This window comes from Drosophila teissieri, chromosome X, assembly GCF_016746235.2.
Source record: "Drosophila teissieri strain GT53w chromosome X, Prin_Dtei_1.1, whole genome shotgun sequence".
NCBI classification, from domain to species: Eukaryota; Metazoa; Arthropoda; class Insecta; order Diptera; family Drosophilidae; genus Drosophila; species Drosophila teissieri.
The window spans coordinates 22,522,731-22,538,427 of NC_053034.1; the positions used below are offsets into that span (position 1 = coordinate 22,522,731).

General features: G+C 42.9%; 2 protein-coding genes across 2 annotated transcripts; both read right to left on the minus strand.

Moving 5' to 3' along the window:
- Positions 1–1,667: 1,667 nt before the first annotated feature.
- On the minus strand, positions 1,668–3,251 carry LOC122624982. The gene is made up of 3 exons (XM_043804792.1): positions 2,049–3,251; positions 1,891–1,930; positions 1,668–1,837 (listed from the first exon to the last, which is right to left on the minus strand). The coding sequence occupies exons 1-3, from the start codon at positions 3,249–3,251 to the stop codon at positions 1,668–1,670; spliced, it is 1,413 nt and encodes a 470-aa protein (XP_043660727.1).
- Positions 3,252–3,581: 330 nt separating this feature from the next.
- LOC122624983 lies at positions 3,582–6,923 on the minus strand. The gene has a single exon (XM_043804793.1). The coding sequence runs from the start codon at positions 6,921–6,923 to the stop codon at positions 3,582–3,584; it is 3,342 nt and encodes a 1,113-aa protein (XP_043660728.1).
- Between the last annotated feature and the right edge of the window lie 8,774 nt (positions 6,924–15,697).

Consider the following 15,697-nt stretch of genomic DNA (forward strand, 5'->3'; position numbering starts at 1 on the left):
AATGGTAGTATTTTTTTGGAAATAAATTTTAAATAGTGATTAGCCATTCCTATTAACGCTCTCACTTGAGTGACATTTGAAGGAACAGGACAATTTATTACACTTTTGTACCTGCCGTCTCTACTAATAGTAAAACCTAAATACGATACTGTATCCTGTAAGAACTTGCATTTGTTTGCATTTAATATTGTAAACGCTTGAACCAACTCCGGTGCGACGCTTTGCTTAATTAAGTTTTTCTTTATTATCGACTTTACTCTCCAAGAACCAGCGACCGAATGCCGGGCTTTGCTTCTTCGTTTTACTTATGCTCTCTCATGCGTGTCTGTATGCGTGAGAGCTAGGTGTATGTACATTGTTATCTCCTAAAGCTAGCTTATAAGTAAGAGCGGGACAACAGTATGGTTCTTACTTATAACGGGGATATGATCGTATACTTCTCTCTGCCACCATGGGCTTCATACGTTAACCTAAACTACTACATGATACATACATGGTACTGTGGGCCTAAAGGGTATCTATCCTACTACAATATACTAGAATATAATAAAATATAATAAAATATAATTGTTACCGCCGTAATTTAAATTCAACCGCCAACTAGGCGAAAAAGGCGTAACCCTGAAAACCTGTGGCAAAAGTTGTAGTAGTGGCTCTGCTGGGGGTTGTTGCGGCTGAGAACTGGATTGTTCTGACTTGAATTGAAAACGCAGAGGCGAGGGTTGTGGTTTCTCCAAAAGATAGTCTTTATTCAGTGGTTATATATGTGTTTAAAAAAGGTTGCTCCAAAATCGTGTCTTCGTGTTCTTGTAGAAAAAATGTAAGTAAAAAAAAAGAAAAGGTGTGACCAGCGGTCCCTAATGGAAGAATACTCCCTTTTTCAAAAGAGAGAGAGAGAGAGAGAGAGGGAATCCACCGATTCCCTTCTCCATTTAGGGACGCGTGGAACTGGCACACGGGAGCTGGAGTAAACATCCCGCCCGCCTTGCAATGCCACAGATTGCAAAAGAATCCGCGATGCATCAGTGGGTGTATGTTCCGGAGAGCATCCATCCTAGAACCGTGCTCTGTGCTACGATGCGCCCGTTCTGGCTGTGCATGACACCAGGTTGGATGAGCGTGGGATACACATCCGCACCTAGCACGACGGAGGTACCAGCCGGCCTGTGGAAACTGGGGTCCCACAGGATGAGGTTGGTGAACACTGTTTTGGCGGCGTCAGGCAGCTCTCGGGCAGGAGTCCGCATTCGCAGCTGCTCCTCGACGTGGAACACCACCTCAATCCGTGGCGTCTCTGTATGAATCGGGATGAGAGTGGCTCTGCACACCCTCTCATCACCGACTCCCAGGATAGGGAGGGCCATGGCCTCGGCCAGTGATCCGTCAATGCGGCTCGAAGTAGAGCACGCATCTACCATGGCCCGCACATCGAAGGGCTTGTCCCCGATGTCGAACCGCAGATTGACGGTGGGCAGGATAGCCGTTGCAGTGTGGAAGAGCACTGCCGAGAGGCGGGGTTGCTCGATGTTGGCCTTCGGCTCTGGCGTCTCGATGGGCCTGTCCGCGCTAGCGAAACTCACTCCGGCACGAGCCTCCGGAATGCTGGTGCGCCAAGCAGTTCGGGCATCATTTATTGATGAGGTGCGCACGGAGCCGCCGCTCTGCATCTAGCCGGAGAAACCGCGAACACGTCCGAAGCGGATGAATCCCCGGACAGACTCGGCATCGGAACGATCGAGTTCCTCGAGAACATCTGTCGATGAGCTGGCGACGTTGGTTGCGATGGGACGGCATGGCTGGCGCAAAGAGATGATAGAAGCAGAGAGAAAAAGAACGACTGGAGGATAGAACAAAAAAAAATAATAATTAGTGGATACGCTTTACTCTCACAGTTATGGACATTGAACGCATAGACATTGGACATGTTTGTCTACGGGAAGGAAAACTAATTTGGAAATTGGCCGTTTGAGGATACCACGGGCCGTGCGGACGTCTACGACGCGAACTTTGTCATCAGGCCAGGATAAACCCTTTGAACACGCCCTAACCTCCATCCATACGATGGAACGTGGTCTTCCTTGATAATTACCATGTCGCCTTCGGACATATGTTGGAATTTGCCACTTGGTCCTCTTATGGAACTCTTTCAGGTATTCAGCTTTCCATCTCGATGCGAAAAGCTGGCCAAGGGCTTTGAGTCGCTGCCATCGGTTCAGGATAGAACTGGTTTCGCCGGCGGTGGGAGGGTCGGCGGGGACGAGTAGCGGTCCGCCTATCAGAAAATGTCCCGGAGTGAGAGCGAGGATATCCGACGGATCTTCTGACATCGCGGAAATTGGTCTGGAGTTGAGGCATGCCTCGATCCGACACAGTAGAGTGGATAACTCTTCAAGGGTATACTTAAAGTTACCTGTCGTCTTGTAGAAGTGAGTCTTGAAACTCTTGACTCCTGCTTCCCACAGGCCTCCCATATGGGGGGCGCCTGGAGGGTTGAAATGCCAGGATAGGCTCTGGTGACTAAATGACGAGGTAGCCTTTTCCTTAACCGCAGCGATGAAATCTTCTGTGAGGGCCTTCTCCGCACCCACAAAAGTCTTTCCGTTGTCCGAGTAAAGATGGAGAGAACACCCTCTTCTGGCCGCGAACCTTGAGAAGGCTCCGAGGAATTTCTCCGTGGTCAAGTCCGAAGTGGCTTCCAAATGGATGGCCTTCGTACTGAAGCACACGAAGACGCAGACATAGCCCTTCGTGATTCGACAAGCACGACCTGAATAGCTTTTGACATCAAACGGTCCCGCGAAGTCGAGTCCTGTGTGTGTAAAGGGTCGCGAATAGGTCGCTCTGGACTGAGGTAGTTTACCCATTAGCTGGGACTGCACCTTCTTCCGGTGAATGACACACACCTTGCAGGTCGTGGTCACACGTTTGATCAGGTTCCGCAGCTTCGGAATCCAGTATCTCGTCCGGATGAGATGAACCATAAGCTGGTTTCCCCCGTGTATGGAGATACGGTGAGTAAATGTGACCAGAAGCTCTGCTAGTTTGGAATGGTACGCCAAAAGGATAGGATGACGTTCGTCGTAGGATAACGAGTCAGATGCAGTCAAACGACCGCATGACCTCATGATGCCGTCAGCATCCAGGAACGGATTAAGGTTGAGGATACAACTGGACGAGGGAAGCTGTCCTTTGGATTGCAGGATGTTGTATTCCTCTGGATAGTCGGCCCGTTGAGTTTGCCTAATAAGCATGAGTTGTATATGGGCGAGTTATTTACTGCTTAAGTCTGTAGAAGAAGGCGTAGGAATGCGTCTGCAGCGGTTGATGAACCGCGATTGAAGTTTGAAAAACGCTCTAGGAGATCCCATGCTGGACACGCTAAATGGCACCGGACGGATCGTCTTTCGAGTTCAAGGTCCGATACCACATCGCTACGAAGGTGGTCCATTGACATGGTGGCTTGTTCAACCATGCCAACACAATGGTGGAATCAGTCCAGAAAAACGTCTCTATTCGACCAAACGGGATGTGAGGAAGAATTGCAGCCCACAGGTCAGCAAGAAGAACTGCACCACACAATTCTAAGCGCGGGAGTGAAACGGTTTTGACAGGGGCGACTTTAGTCTTTGAAGTGAGCAGACTCGACGAAATGCCTCCGTCGTATTGGATGCGAACATAAATCGCTGCCCCATAGGCCTTCTGAGATGCATCACAGAAGCCGTGGATCTGAACTTGTGCTCCCGGTCGGAATTGTACCCAACGCGGGACGCGAACCTTGTGGAGGGAACTATGGCTGCAAAGGAAATCATGCCAGCGTTGCCGTAGCTCTGCAGGGAGAAACTCGTCCCATCCAATGCCGGCTCTGCATCCTGCATTAGGATCTTGGCCTGGACTACAAATGGGGACAACCATCCAGCGGGATCGAACAGTTTTGCGATTTGCGATAGGACGTTGCGCTTGGAATAATTCGCATTGACAACAAGCTCAGTCGGGACAAAATAGAACTCATCCGCCTTGGCGTTCCACCGTACTTCCAACGTTTTCGTGGTGCTCACCTCTTCGATGTCGAGGAAGTCACCTGAGAGCAGGTGGTCTGAAGGAAGTGCCTTTAGGAGCGTTCGCTCATTTGCTGTCCACTTGAGGAGAGGAAATCCTGCGGAGCTCAGAGCTGTCCTCAACTCCTGAATGGCTAAAGTAGCCTCGACCTTCGTGTGGGCTCCTGCAAGCACATCGTCCACATACATATAATCTGAAATTATTCGAGACGCCCGTGGATATAGGGCGTGGACATCCTCGGACAGCTGCCGCAACGTTCGTAAAGCTAGAAACGGGGCACAATTAACTCCAAACGTGACAGTCTGAAGCTCATAGTCTCTGATGTCCCCACGATCATCTCGAAAGAGAATTCTCTGAAAAGCGGTGTGTGCAGGGTTTAGGAGAATCTGCCTATACATCTTGGTGATATCGGCATTAAAGACAAATTGGAATGTTCGCCACTTTAGGATCTGGAGGGTGAGATCGGACTGAAGTACTGGCCCTGGATGCAGGATGTCATTCAGGCTGTTCCCATTTGACGAGGGACTGGATGCGTTGAATACCACACGAACCTTTGTGGTAGTACTTTCGGGCTTGAAAACCGCGTGGTGGGGAAGATAAAAATTCACCGTGTCCGTATTCGGAGGCACAGGCTTCATGTGGCCAAGATCTATGTACTCTTTGATCACTGAGTCATAGGTATCTTTGAGAATAGGATCCCTCTTCAGGCGAGTCTCATTCCTTAGGAATTGTGCGAGAGCGAATGATCTGGAATGCCCCAAGTTGATGTGCTCAGCATCCTTGAAGGGTAGGGATACTACATATTTCCCGTCCCGAGACCTGATAGTCGTTCGAGCGAAGTTTTCTTCGCACAAGTTGTCCGACTCCTTTACCACTTTACATGGAAGATCCTCCACCTTCCAAAATTTTGTGAGAAGTGTCTCCATGGTAGGTTCCGATTCTATGGATATCTTTGTTGTGAAGGACGAAACCCTACTAGTGGCTGTAGAAACTGGGCCGGTTAAAATCCACCCGAAAATGGTCTCTTGCCCTAGCAGTGACCCACATAAGTTTGGCTTCAAGCCTGAGAGGAGGACAGACGGAAGAATATCCGCCCCTATTAGAAGGTCGATCTGGGAGGGCTGGAAAAAGAGTGGATCAGCCAACGGAATATTGGGAAGTCTTCCGAGAATGCTGCGATCGATCGAACTCGTCGGCAGATTCCCGGCCAGATTGGGCAACACCAACGCAGTCGTGTCTATCTTGAGCATCGGCTTCGCCGCCGTGCCCATCTGGAAATGACACATCCTTTGTGAGACACCTGTGTTGGTTTGGTTCAGCCCCGTGATTCTAGTTCTCACGGCCTGACAAGGAAGCTTGATTCGTGTTGCAAGCTTCTCGGAGATGAAGGTGCCCTCTGAGCCTGAGTCTATCAAAGCCCGTGCGGGAAAGTTTTCTCCCTGGTGACAGACTTGGACAATGGCCGTTCCTAAAAGGATGCCCTGCCGATTGGAGGCGAAATGAACAGAAGTGTTCGCAATGGGCTGATCTGGATTATGAGCCTGCGCTGCGCTGGTTGAAGTAGCAGGACTTTCCTTATGAAGCAGCGTGTTGTGGCGGCCCTTGCACGTAAAACAATTGTGTCTACTTGTGCACTCTCGAAGATTGTGTCCTTTGGCGAAGCAATTAAGGCATAATCGCTTCTGCTTGATGTATGATACTCTTTGTGGTTGAGTCATCTGGAGGAAACGAGGACACTGCCGAACTGGATGTGACTCTCTGGAGCAGAGATCACAGGAGCGTACACGTGGGCCGACTTGCGTTCCAAAGGAGTTTACCCTTTTCGGCTGTGGGTTCCTGGGCTCCTTAGTATGTTGTGAGTTGGAAGTATGAAGTCGAACCTCTTCAATCGCTTCTAGCGTGCGATATCTCTCTTCGAGAATCGAATTCATCTCGTCCCAGGTAGGAATTTCGGACTTGTTGTTTAACGACTGCTCCCATAATGAGAGAGTGACTGTTGGCAACTTCGAAGAGCAGAAGAAAATCAGAATGCAATCCCAATTTTCTGTGGAGACATTTGAGTGTTCCATGGCAATCAAACACCCTTGAATCGTGCTCTGAAGATCCTTCAAGGCCGTTCCTGATTCGGTGCTTATCTTCGGGAGATTGAACAGAACCTTCAACTGGCTATTTACTAAGAGTCGCTTGTTTTCAAAACGCTCTTGAAGTGCAGACCATGCGGATTGGAACCCAGAATTTGTAAGGGGGGACTTGCTAACAATAGCGTGAGCTTCGCCGCTTGTTTTGGCGTTTAAGTGGAATAATATTTCTACTGGAGTCAGCCTGGAATTATCGATGTAGATCGCTGTGAATAGGTCCCGGAAGGTGGGCCACCGCAGATAATCTCCAGTGAAGATTTCCGTGTCACATGGCGGAAGCCTGCAACCCTTCGAGAACGTCTCAACGGACGGATTTGAACTCCCCTGAGAACTGGGGGCGGACAGACGGGCAATATGTTCGTTTAATTGGGAAGCACACCTCTCATAAACCAAGTAGCAATTCTCATATTTGCTCTGAAGCTGCCGAACGCTTTCGCCACTTCCTTCGTGTAGCCCTTCACGGGAGACTGCTTCGTATTCCCGCTCAACCTTGTCCCAGAGGGACTGGATTTGGTCTAGGCGGATCTTTAGTGTAAAAGCATTAGGCTCGGCAGAGGACGAGGATGCCGCACAAATCTGGCTTTCAAATTTGCTAAGCCGGTCGCTGGTGGCTATAAAATCAAGCACCGCAGCGTCTAAGGAGGTTCTAGTTTTTGATCTCAAATTCCCAGCGGGTCCGGCCCCTGCGTCCCTTGGGCTAGGATCCCGCTTCTGGCCTGCTTCAGACATCATTATAGTTGTTTGAGAATAAGCGCAAAATTAATACCAGAAAAAGGAATAGAGGACAACCGTGTAAACTGGTGACTTGATTCTTCCGAATAAATTGGCTGGAAAATGATGCTTGTAATTATTTTATTATTTATTGTTTATATACAAGGTTCAAGGATTTGCTGTAGGAATGGAATAGTAGACACGTGTTAATCTCTGTACTCAAGCCACTAAAACGATCCAAATACAGTTAACTAACGTCGAGATGCAAGTATCTGAAACGGTCGTTTGATCTGACGCAAAGTTTACTTTGCGGAAACCGTAAAACAAATATGCAGACCTGAGTACCGTCCGAAAAAAAAAAATCCAGAATGTAGAAGTACCGTCCACCAGAAATGCGGAATGGAGAAAAGCGGAATGGTATGGATGTTAACTGACGGAAAACCGAAACAATACGGTGATTTGAGTACCGTCCGAAAAAATTCAGAATGTAGTAGTACCGTCCGCCAGAAATGCGGAATGTAGGAAATGCGGGATGGTACTGATGTGCACTGACGGAAAACCGAAACAATACGGTGATTTGAGTACCGTCCGAAAAAATTTAGAATGTAGCAGTACCGTCCACCAGAAATGCGAAATGTAGAAATGTAACGCAGTGTGAAGACACTGTTACTGTGGCCGAAGTAAATGTAGGAATATGTAAATGTGTATGTGTTGTATGTTTATGTTTATATGGACAATTGGGAACTATTATTTGCACAAATTAATATTTGTTTATGCAAAAAAACGATCAGTTGAACAAAATAAATTAATGTAGACAATCGATGACACTTGGAATTTTAGAAACCAAATGTCTAATGTACATATGTATGTTTGTAGGGTTATGCAAAAAAAACCCGATCACTTGCAAAGAATAGAAGAATGTAGAAAATCGTTGACACTTGGAATTTTGGAACCAAATGTGTAATGTATGTGTGTAGGTTTATGCAAAAAAAAAACGATCACTTGCCAAGAATAAAAGAATGTAGGAAATTGATGACACTTGGAGTTTTGGAACCAAATGTAGAATTAGAACTATCACACATATGTACATACATGCAGGAACGATGTAAAAACTTCTGCCGGCCAAAGGGAAAATTGAAAAAGCGATATGGCGGTCGGCAAAAGGCTTACAATTGGACAAAATGGCGTGCAGTACTTAGCTGTGGACTATCCCTCGAAGATCCGGCTGACGAAGGACCACAAAATGTAGTAGTGGCTCTGCTGGGGGTTGTTGCGGCTGAGAACTGGATTGTTCTGACTTGAATTGATTTGAATTGAATTGAATTTCTCCAAAAGATAGTCTTTATTCAGTGATTATATATGTGTATAAAAAAGGTTGCTCCAAAATCGTGTCTTCGTGTTCTTGTAGAAAAAAAAAGTAAGTAAAAAAAAAGAAAAGGTGTGGCCAGCGGTCCCTAATGGAAGAATACTCCCTTTTTCAAAAGAGAGTGGGTGGATCCCCTTCTCCATTTAGGAACGCGTGGAACTGGCACACGGGAGCTGGAGTAAACAATGTCATCAAAATTTTCTGTGCTACCCTGTTTGCGGCGACGCATAGCAATTTTAATTTCACGATCAGATCTCTGATCTTGTTATCTTTCCTTTAAACGCCTGCATAACACGTTCCAATTCATGTTTACCACCGATCTATGAACACGCCAGGCCGGTCCTGCAAACAGTAAATTAGCGAATTAGGAAAGAAGTTCGAAGTTTCCGTTCAGGCTTTGCGAAGTTTACGCGGTAAATAAAATCCTCAATGGCAATGTCGTTGGCTGAACCGCTGAATTTAATACGCCAATTTGATATAATGTTGGAAATCCTATCAGGTCTATCCACAGAAAGATCACTTCGACCGCTACGAAAGTCTGGTGAAGTCCTAACATGTAAATTGTTATTTCTTTCTGAGTTTATTTCGGGAACGTCTCGACCGAAATTATTATGTATGTCTTGCTGCAGCTCACTCTGTCCATTATTTACCAATGTGGATCTATTCAGTTGAGTGAACGCCATAGTGATTTGTTCTGTCACTGATTGTAGCATGCTTGCTTGAAAGGCCTGCATTGAACTTTGAACTATTTGCTCAACACGGTCTTCTGTCACAACTCTGGAATCTGAACTATCCCCGCTACAAATTTCCTGTTGGGAATTCGGATCAGACTTCTCATTCTGTTTGGCTGTATTCCGAGAACCTGAACGGGTCATCATCTTGTTACCTTAAGATTTAGTTGACAGAGGCAAATGAGATCCTAACTCGGATTGAGAACATGGCTGGCCACATATGGGGCATTTGGCATGGTTCTTAAGGTAATTGTCAAGGCAAAGTTTGTGAAAAGAATGTTTACAACGTGTTTCAACCAAATCCAGATTACGTACTGGCCCGTTGCAGATGGTGCATGTCACCGAAGCATCAGTCTCTAAGTCAACTAAATTTTCATTACTTCGCATCATCATTTTCGAAGCTTTTAGAATACAAACTGGTGAATATATAAAGTCTAACAATTCCTCTCGTTAGAACAAGAAAGATAAGCGATAAGATCAAACGATCAATAGTAGGCAAAAACGGTAAGATCCAACGATCAAAGGTAAGCGAAAAAAGATAAAAGTTAAGCGACCAAAAAGGTAAATGCGGGTCTTACCCTGAGTAGTAAAGCAGTAGGTTGTATAATTCAATAGGTACGAAAAGCTAACGGGGTGTGAATACAGAGTTGTAAAATAAATGTCATTTATTTATTTATGAACTCTTACCAATTAGAAGAGTAACTAGCCAAATCTATCCAGCTAGAAAAATCTCGATCCTAAATGATAAGAAGGTAATTTTTGAATAGTGAAATCCTGGTATAGAACCGACTTTAAATCAGAACTATAATCAATCAATTATAACCAATTACCCAAATTGGATTGTTTTTTTAACTATAATGTTCGATTATTACCGAACTGATAGAAAAAAACATATAAAAGCATAACATTTCCGCCGGTATGGCTCCGAAACTCTCCAGAGACCATAAATTCCAGGACGGAATATGAAATACCTAACTGAAACTAAAAGTGGATGGATTGTTTATTAACGGGAAGCTCGGCTGTCAAACGACAAGTGCCTAATCAGGCATCGGGCTGGCCCCACGTTGGGCGCCCATTATAACTGTAACGAACACACTCATAGAGCGTTGTCCACCTCAACACACTCTGTCTACTATTTTGACCGGCATGCTCAGGGAAAATGGGCGTGGGTTTTGTGTTAAGATGAACAAGAGTGTCACAGCTACAATACTGTCGACAGAGATACGATAGATGCAAAACAATAACCAATCGGTTAAGAACCAGACAAGAAAGTGTACCTATTGAAGATGAGGCCCAGATGTTATTGGCCTCATTCCATACCCACCCTACCTGTGAAATCCATTCGGACTCCACCCTTTTACAACCGCTGCTTTACATACCCTGTGGTGCCCAACAAGACATCAGATTAGTTCATATAATTGAAGATAAAGATAATATTTCGATACATTTTCGTAAACCTAATCCTTAAACTAAAAATTACGTTATTTACGTTAAGGAAATCTCTTATTGAGTAATTTTGCTTATTTACGACATAAGAAAGGAAAAATATTTAAGATAGGAATGCAAATATTGGTATTTAACATTACTACCTTTGTTTGTTTGGCTTAATTTACATTAGAATTATGTATGATTAATTGATTTTTAAACTTTAAACTTCTTTAAATTAAGTGATCTAGATATACGATTAATTAAGGCAAGGTATTTTTAGTACACTATTTAGGAATACCTGGCTTTATATATGCATGTGTGTTTTTATTATTTTTGTTTGTTCACGGCTATGCCGTACTTACGCTGTGAGGAGTCTTAAAACTCCCCACAAATCCGGGTGTAGGAGATCGGCATAGCAACAGCGAAGACGGCTGGAATGCGAGAGGAGCCAAGGGCGGTCAGGTCGAACGGGAAATAATGGACCTTGGACCCCGGCAAAGCGGAGAGACCGTGAATTAACGGTACCGCGCTGGACCTTGGACTCGAACCCGCCAAGGGCGTAGAGGTCATACGGTAACGGTGCGGACTTTGGACAGGCACAAAGAGGACGCACCGTGAACTAACGGGACATGTTTGGACCTTGTACCCGAGCGAGCCGTGTGCAAAACGGGAAATAACGGGATTCCCGCAGCCGATATAAGGGACGGCGCCGGCGCAGCTCGGGACAGTCAAGAAGAAGTACGCGAGGGCCTTACAGCCATACGGAAAGCTAAGGAGTACGCGACGAGTCGATACCGAGTGACAGTGAAACGACGGGAACACAAGTGCGTCAAGCGGGCATCCAGAGTGGAGCGCCGCACGTGAAGATCAGCGAAGGACGAGCGAACACAAGGACCTAGCGTGGTCAGAAAGGGACAGTGGAGTCAGTGGTCGCAACGGTGGTTCGGAGGGAAGCGCTAGCTTAACTCGTGGACGATACACCCTGCCCCATAACATCCTAAGCCCCGGTCGAGCCCGCAGGCTATCCTTCGGCGAGGACCTAGCGTAGACAGAAAGGTGTAATTAATATATTATCGCCATGTAATTAATATAATATATCTTTGTCAAAAGAGAGAGAGAGCGATCCGGTCACTTCATGGTTCTTTATTTGAATGAATCTTCTGAGCTGATTTTGGGTTCAGCTAACCCGCACATATATTGCTTATCTCTATATATTTCTGAATTGCATTTATACATATACATATGTATGCAGAAGGCATGCATATGTTTATGTATGGCTTGACCACTTGAGCTGCAAAGTGCATGCTCAGCATTCCCAGGCTCCGCGATCGGCTTATGTATAAGCGTTCGATCATATTTCTTGGGCGCTGGAATGCTTATATTATTGTTGTTGGTCATTTTGGGTATTTGTATGTCTTTATTTAGTCTGGCACAATGTGACTATGTACAAACGTTAAGACATACCCATTCTTTGATATATGGAAGGGTAGATATGCTACACCTCCCTTTTTAAAGAAATGACGTAATACATGTAGTCATTTAGTTTTAGTGTGAATTTATTGTGTTTTTTTTTTTTTTAATTATATATTGAAATGAAATTTATTTGTTTCTTATTATATACTTAATTATTAGTAATGCTCTGTCTCGAGGGTAAAGGCATTTGTGTGTAATGACAAGTAAAGTTTTAAATTGAATTACGTTATGTTTTAAGTTTAAATTTCTTAGAAGAATATATATTTTTTTTTTGTATTTTTATGTATTTTTTTTTTTTGGGGTTGATCAGACCTTTTCTTTAATGAAACGTTTCATCGATTATATATTTTTAACCTATCCTTATGTACTTTTTGTTTCTTATTCTTGTTATCTTTAATTATAATGTTATCCCTATCTTCTATGGTTTCTACCGTATAAGGACCTAAATATGCTGGATCTAACTTATGACCCGCTTCGTTTCTTAGACTTACTTTATCTCCTACTTTTAATTCAAAATCTAACGATTTCTTATCGTAGTTTTGTTTCCTATAAGACTTAGCTTTTTCTAACATAAGTCTAGCTCTGTTGTATGCTATTTCTAATCTAAATTTTATTTCCTTAGAGTAATCTTCTACATTATAAAGTGGTTCTACTCTATTTATTTTATTAAAATCTGCGAACTGTCTTGGTAATCTACCAAAGACTAGTTCATATGGACAGTACTCATGCATGACTGATGGTGTTGTGTTGAAACAATATGTGAAATATTGTATCCAAACGTCCCAATCAGTTTTATCAGCAGAAATGTACGAACGAATGTATTCATTGAATGTTCTATGACTTCGTTCTATTGTCCCTAAAGTCTGGTGACGATATGCTGTGGATGTGAGATTTTCAATCTTCATATATTTACACATGTCTAAAATTACTTTGTTTTTATACTCGGTACCCATGTCCGAAATGAACGTCTTCATTGGACCGTACTTTAGTATAAAATTTTCGAATATAGCTTTTGCGACTGTATTTGCGCTCTTGTTCGCAACAGGTATGGCTACCAGATATTTCGTTAAATCACATATTAGTGTGACGATGTATTCATTGTTATATTCTGATTTCGGTAGTGGACCAACGGTGTCCACTATCACTATATCGAAAGCATTTGCTGGGGTTTCTGTTTTAGTCATTGGGGTCTTTGTGTGTGTCGTTGTCTTCGACATTTGGCATTTATGACATCTACGTATGTACTCTTTTATATGACGAGTCATATTTTTCCAATAGTAGTGTCTTTTAATTTTTGCTAGCGTTCTTGTAATGCCTGTATGACCTCCTTGAATTGGATCGTCATGGAATGTAGACAGTATTGATTGTATCTCTTTTTCATTTTGTATAATGGTCACCGGCTGGAGTAGCGCTACTCTCAATGATTTTAATTTCTTGTTGCCCATCTGCTTAAGGGCATCTATTGAAATGGATTCAAAGATTTTTTCACTCGGTGCCAATTTGAGTTGGCTGATCTTTAGTATACCGGCTTGCGTTTCAAGCCTTTGGAAGAACTGATCTAAATCTAGAATTCCATTGGTATATAAATCGTCAACTTCAATTCTTGCAATAACTTTATTTCCTCGTTTTAGTAAACAAATAGATTCAGTTATTCGCAAGGTCACTACTTTTCGTACTTCATCATTTGTTATGACTTCATGTACGTTGGGCTTGGATACATTTTGGATACTTTGCCTAGGCAATAGTTCCTTATTTGATACTGTACAGTTTTTATCCTGTCTACTTTGTTGCCTGGTAGTGACTTTCAGGACTTTATGTTGCATGTCTTTTAATTCTTTTATATTTATACGCGAAAGTGCGTCTGCTACGAAATTATCTTTCCCCTTTAGGTATTCTACAGTGAAGTCGTATTCTTCAAGCTCTAGCCGCATGCGAGTTAATTTGGAACTGGGATTAGTCATAGAGAATAGATACGTTAATGGTCTATGGTCCGTTTTAATAGTGAAATGTTTGCCATAAATGTATGGTCTAAAGTGGGTAATTGCCCAATGAATTGCCGTGAGTTCTTGTTCCGTTGTACTCTTGTTGCTTTCCCCTTTTGTAAATGAACGAGATGCATAAGCTATTGGGAGTTGAATCCCTTCACGGTTCTGAGTTAGAACCGCTCCGCAAGCTAGTTTACTAGCATCTGTTATAATGCAAAATTCTTTGCGAAAATCAGGATATTGTAATAACGTGGGGTGCATAAGCTTTTCTTTAAGGTATTCGAATGCGTTTTGGCATTCGTTTGACCATTCAAAAGGGACATTCTTTTTACATAATCTAGTTATGTGCCGTGAATAGTCGGCGAAGTTTTTTATAAATCGACGAAAATAGTTGCAGAATGCTACAAATCGTCTTGCGCTCTCCGCATCATGAGGGACAGGATAATTTTTGATGACGTCAAATTTCTTGTCATCTGGCAAAACTCCTTTATCAGTGCATTTGTGGCCTAGGAAGGTCACTTCATGCATGAAAAATGAACATTTTTCTGGATGCAACTTTAGGTTATATTTCCTGCATACATTAAAAACATCAGTTAGGTTTTTAATCATGTGTTTTTCGGAACATCCTATCACCATTAAGTCATCCATATAAAGGAATGCCTGAGAAGGTTCCAAACCGGAGAATGATATGGTCATCATTCTCTGGAATGAATTTGGTGCTATTTTAAGTCCAAATGGTAATCGCGTGAAGCGATATGAGCCATTGCTTGTTGAAAATGATGTTATGTTTCTTGAGTTTTCTTCAAGTTCTATTTGATGAAAACCTGACATCAAGTCAAGGCATGAAAAGTATTTAGCTCGACCAAGTTGATCTAAAATGTCATCAATTCTTGGGAGTGGAAATTTATCAGAAAGAAGTTTTTTATTGATTTGACGATAGTCAATTACTAATCGCCATTTCTTTTGTTCTGAATTCGGTAATGATTTTTTCGGAACTAACAAGAGTGGGCTGTTGTACTCGGATACAGACGGTTCTACGATTTTGTCGTTTATTAATTTTCCTACTTGTTTTTGAATTTCATCAATATGGCTATGCGGACTTCTGTAGTTTTTTATATAAATGGGTTCATCATCTTTAAGTCTTAATGTTTGTTTATAAAAATTATTTGTTGATATTGGTTCGGTTCCCAGTCCGAACACATCACTATACTTTGTGCATAATTCAGTTAATTGGCTTTTAAATTGCTCTGGAAAATTTTTCTTTAGTTTGGAAAGTACTTGTTCGCTTCTATTTTCTGGATCGATGTTATGAATGTCGTAATCTTTTAGGTTTTCATATTGGATTTCGTTTACTTTGACCAATTGGTCGAAATTAGTTGTGTTTAGAAGTCGAATGTATACATGTTTGGATGCTGCTATTGTATTTGCAATATAAATTCCATTATGTATTTCCTGATTAGGAACGAAAATGTAATCATTTACGGTATTAATGTCTATTTTTCGAATAACTTGTGATCTGGCTGGCAGAAGGACTGTATTGTTGCCTGCGCTATATGTTATCGGAACGTATATTGGATATTTTAAATTTTGGGGTCTAATTATAAGCCAGTCTTCACTTGGTTTGAAATCTAGTTGGCAATTGAATTTTTTTATAAAGTCAATTCCTATTATTCCATCACATGGTATTGAAAAATTTGAGTCTACCAAATGAAATTCATGTGGAATAATATATTTTGTTGATCGAAGTTCTATTGAGGTTGTTCCATGAGATTTTATTACGCCTTGGCCTATGCCTTCGATGTTTATTAT

What these genes read in the sequence shown, in the direction of transcription:
- LOC122624982 (XM_043804792.1), bottom strand. Translation starts at nt 3,251, where the DNA reads ATGCTTATTAGGCAAACTCAACGGGCCGACTATCCAGAGGAATACAAC. An exon ending in GTTCCATCGTATGGATGGAG is followed by an intron (nt 1,931 to 2,048) that starts GTTAGGGCGTGT and finishes TCCTTCCCGTAG; the next exon opens with ACAAACATGTCCAATGTCTA. An exon ending in TGCGTTCAATGTCCATAACT is followed by an intron (nt 1,838 to 1,890) that starts GTGAGAGTAAAG and finishes TCTATCCTCCAG; the next exon opens with TCGTTCTTTTTCTCTCTGCT.
- LOC122624983 (XM_043804793.1), bottom strand. Translation starts at nt 6,923, where the DNA reads ATGTCTGAAGCAGGCCAGAAGCGGGATCCTAGCCCAAGGGACGCAGGG.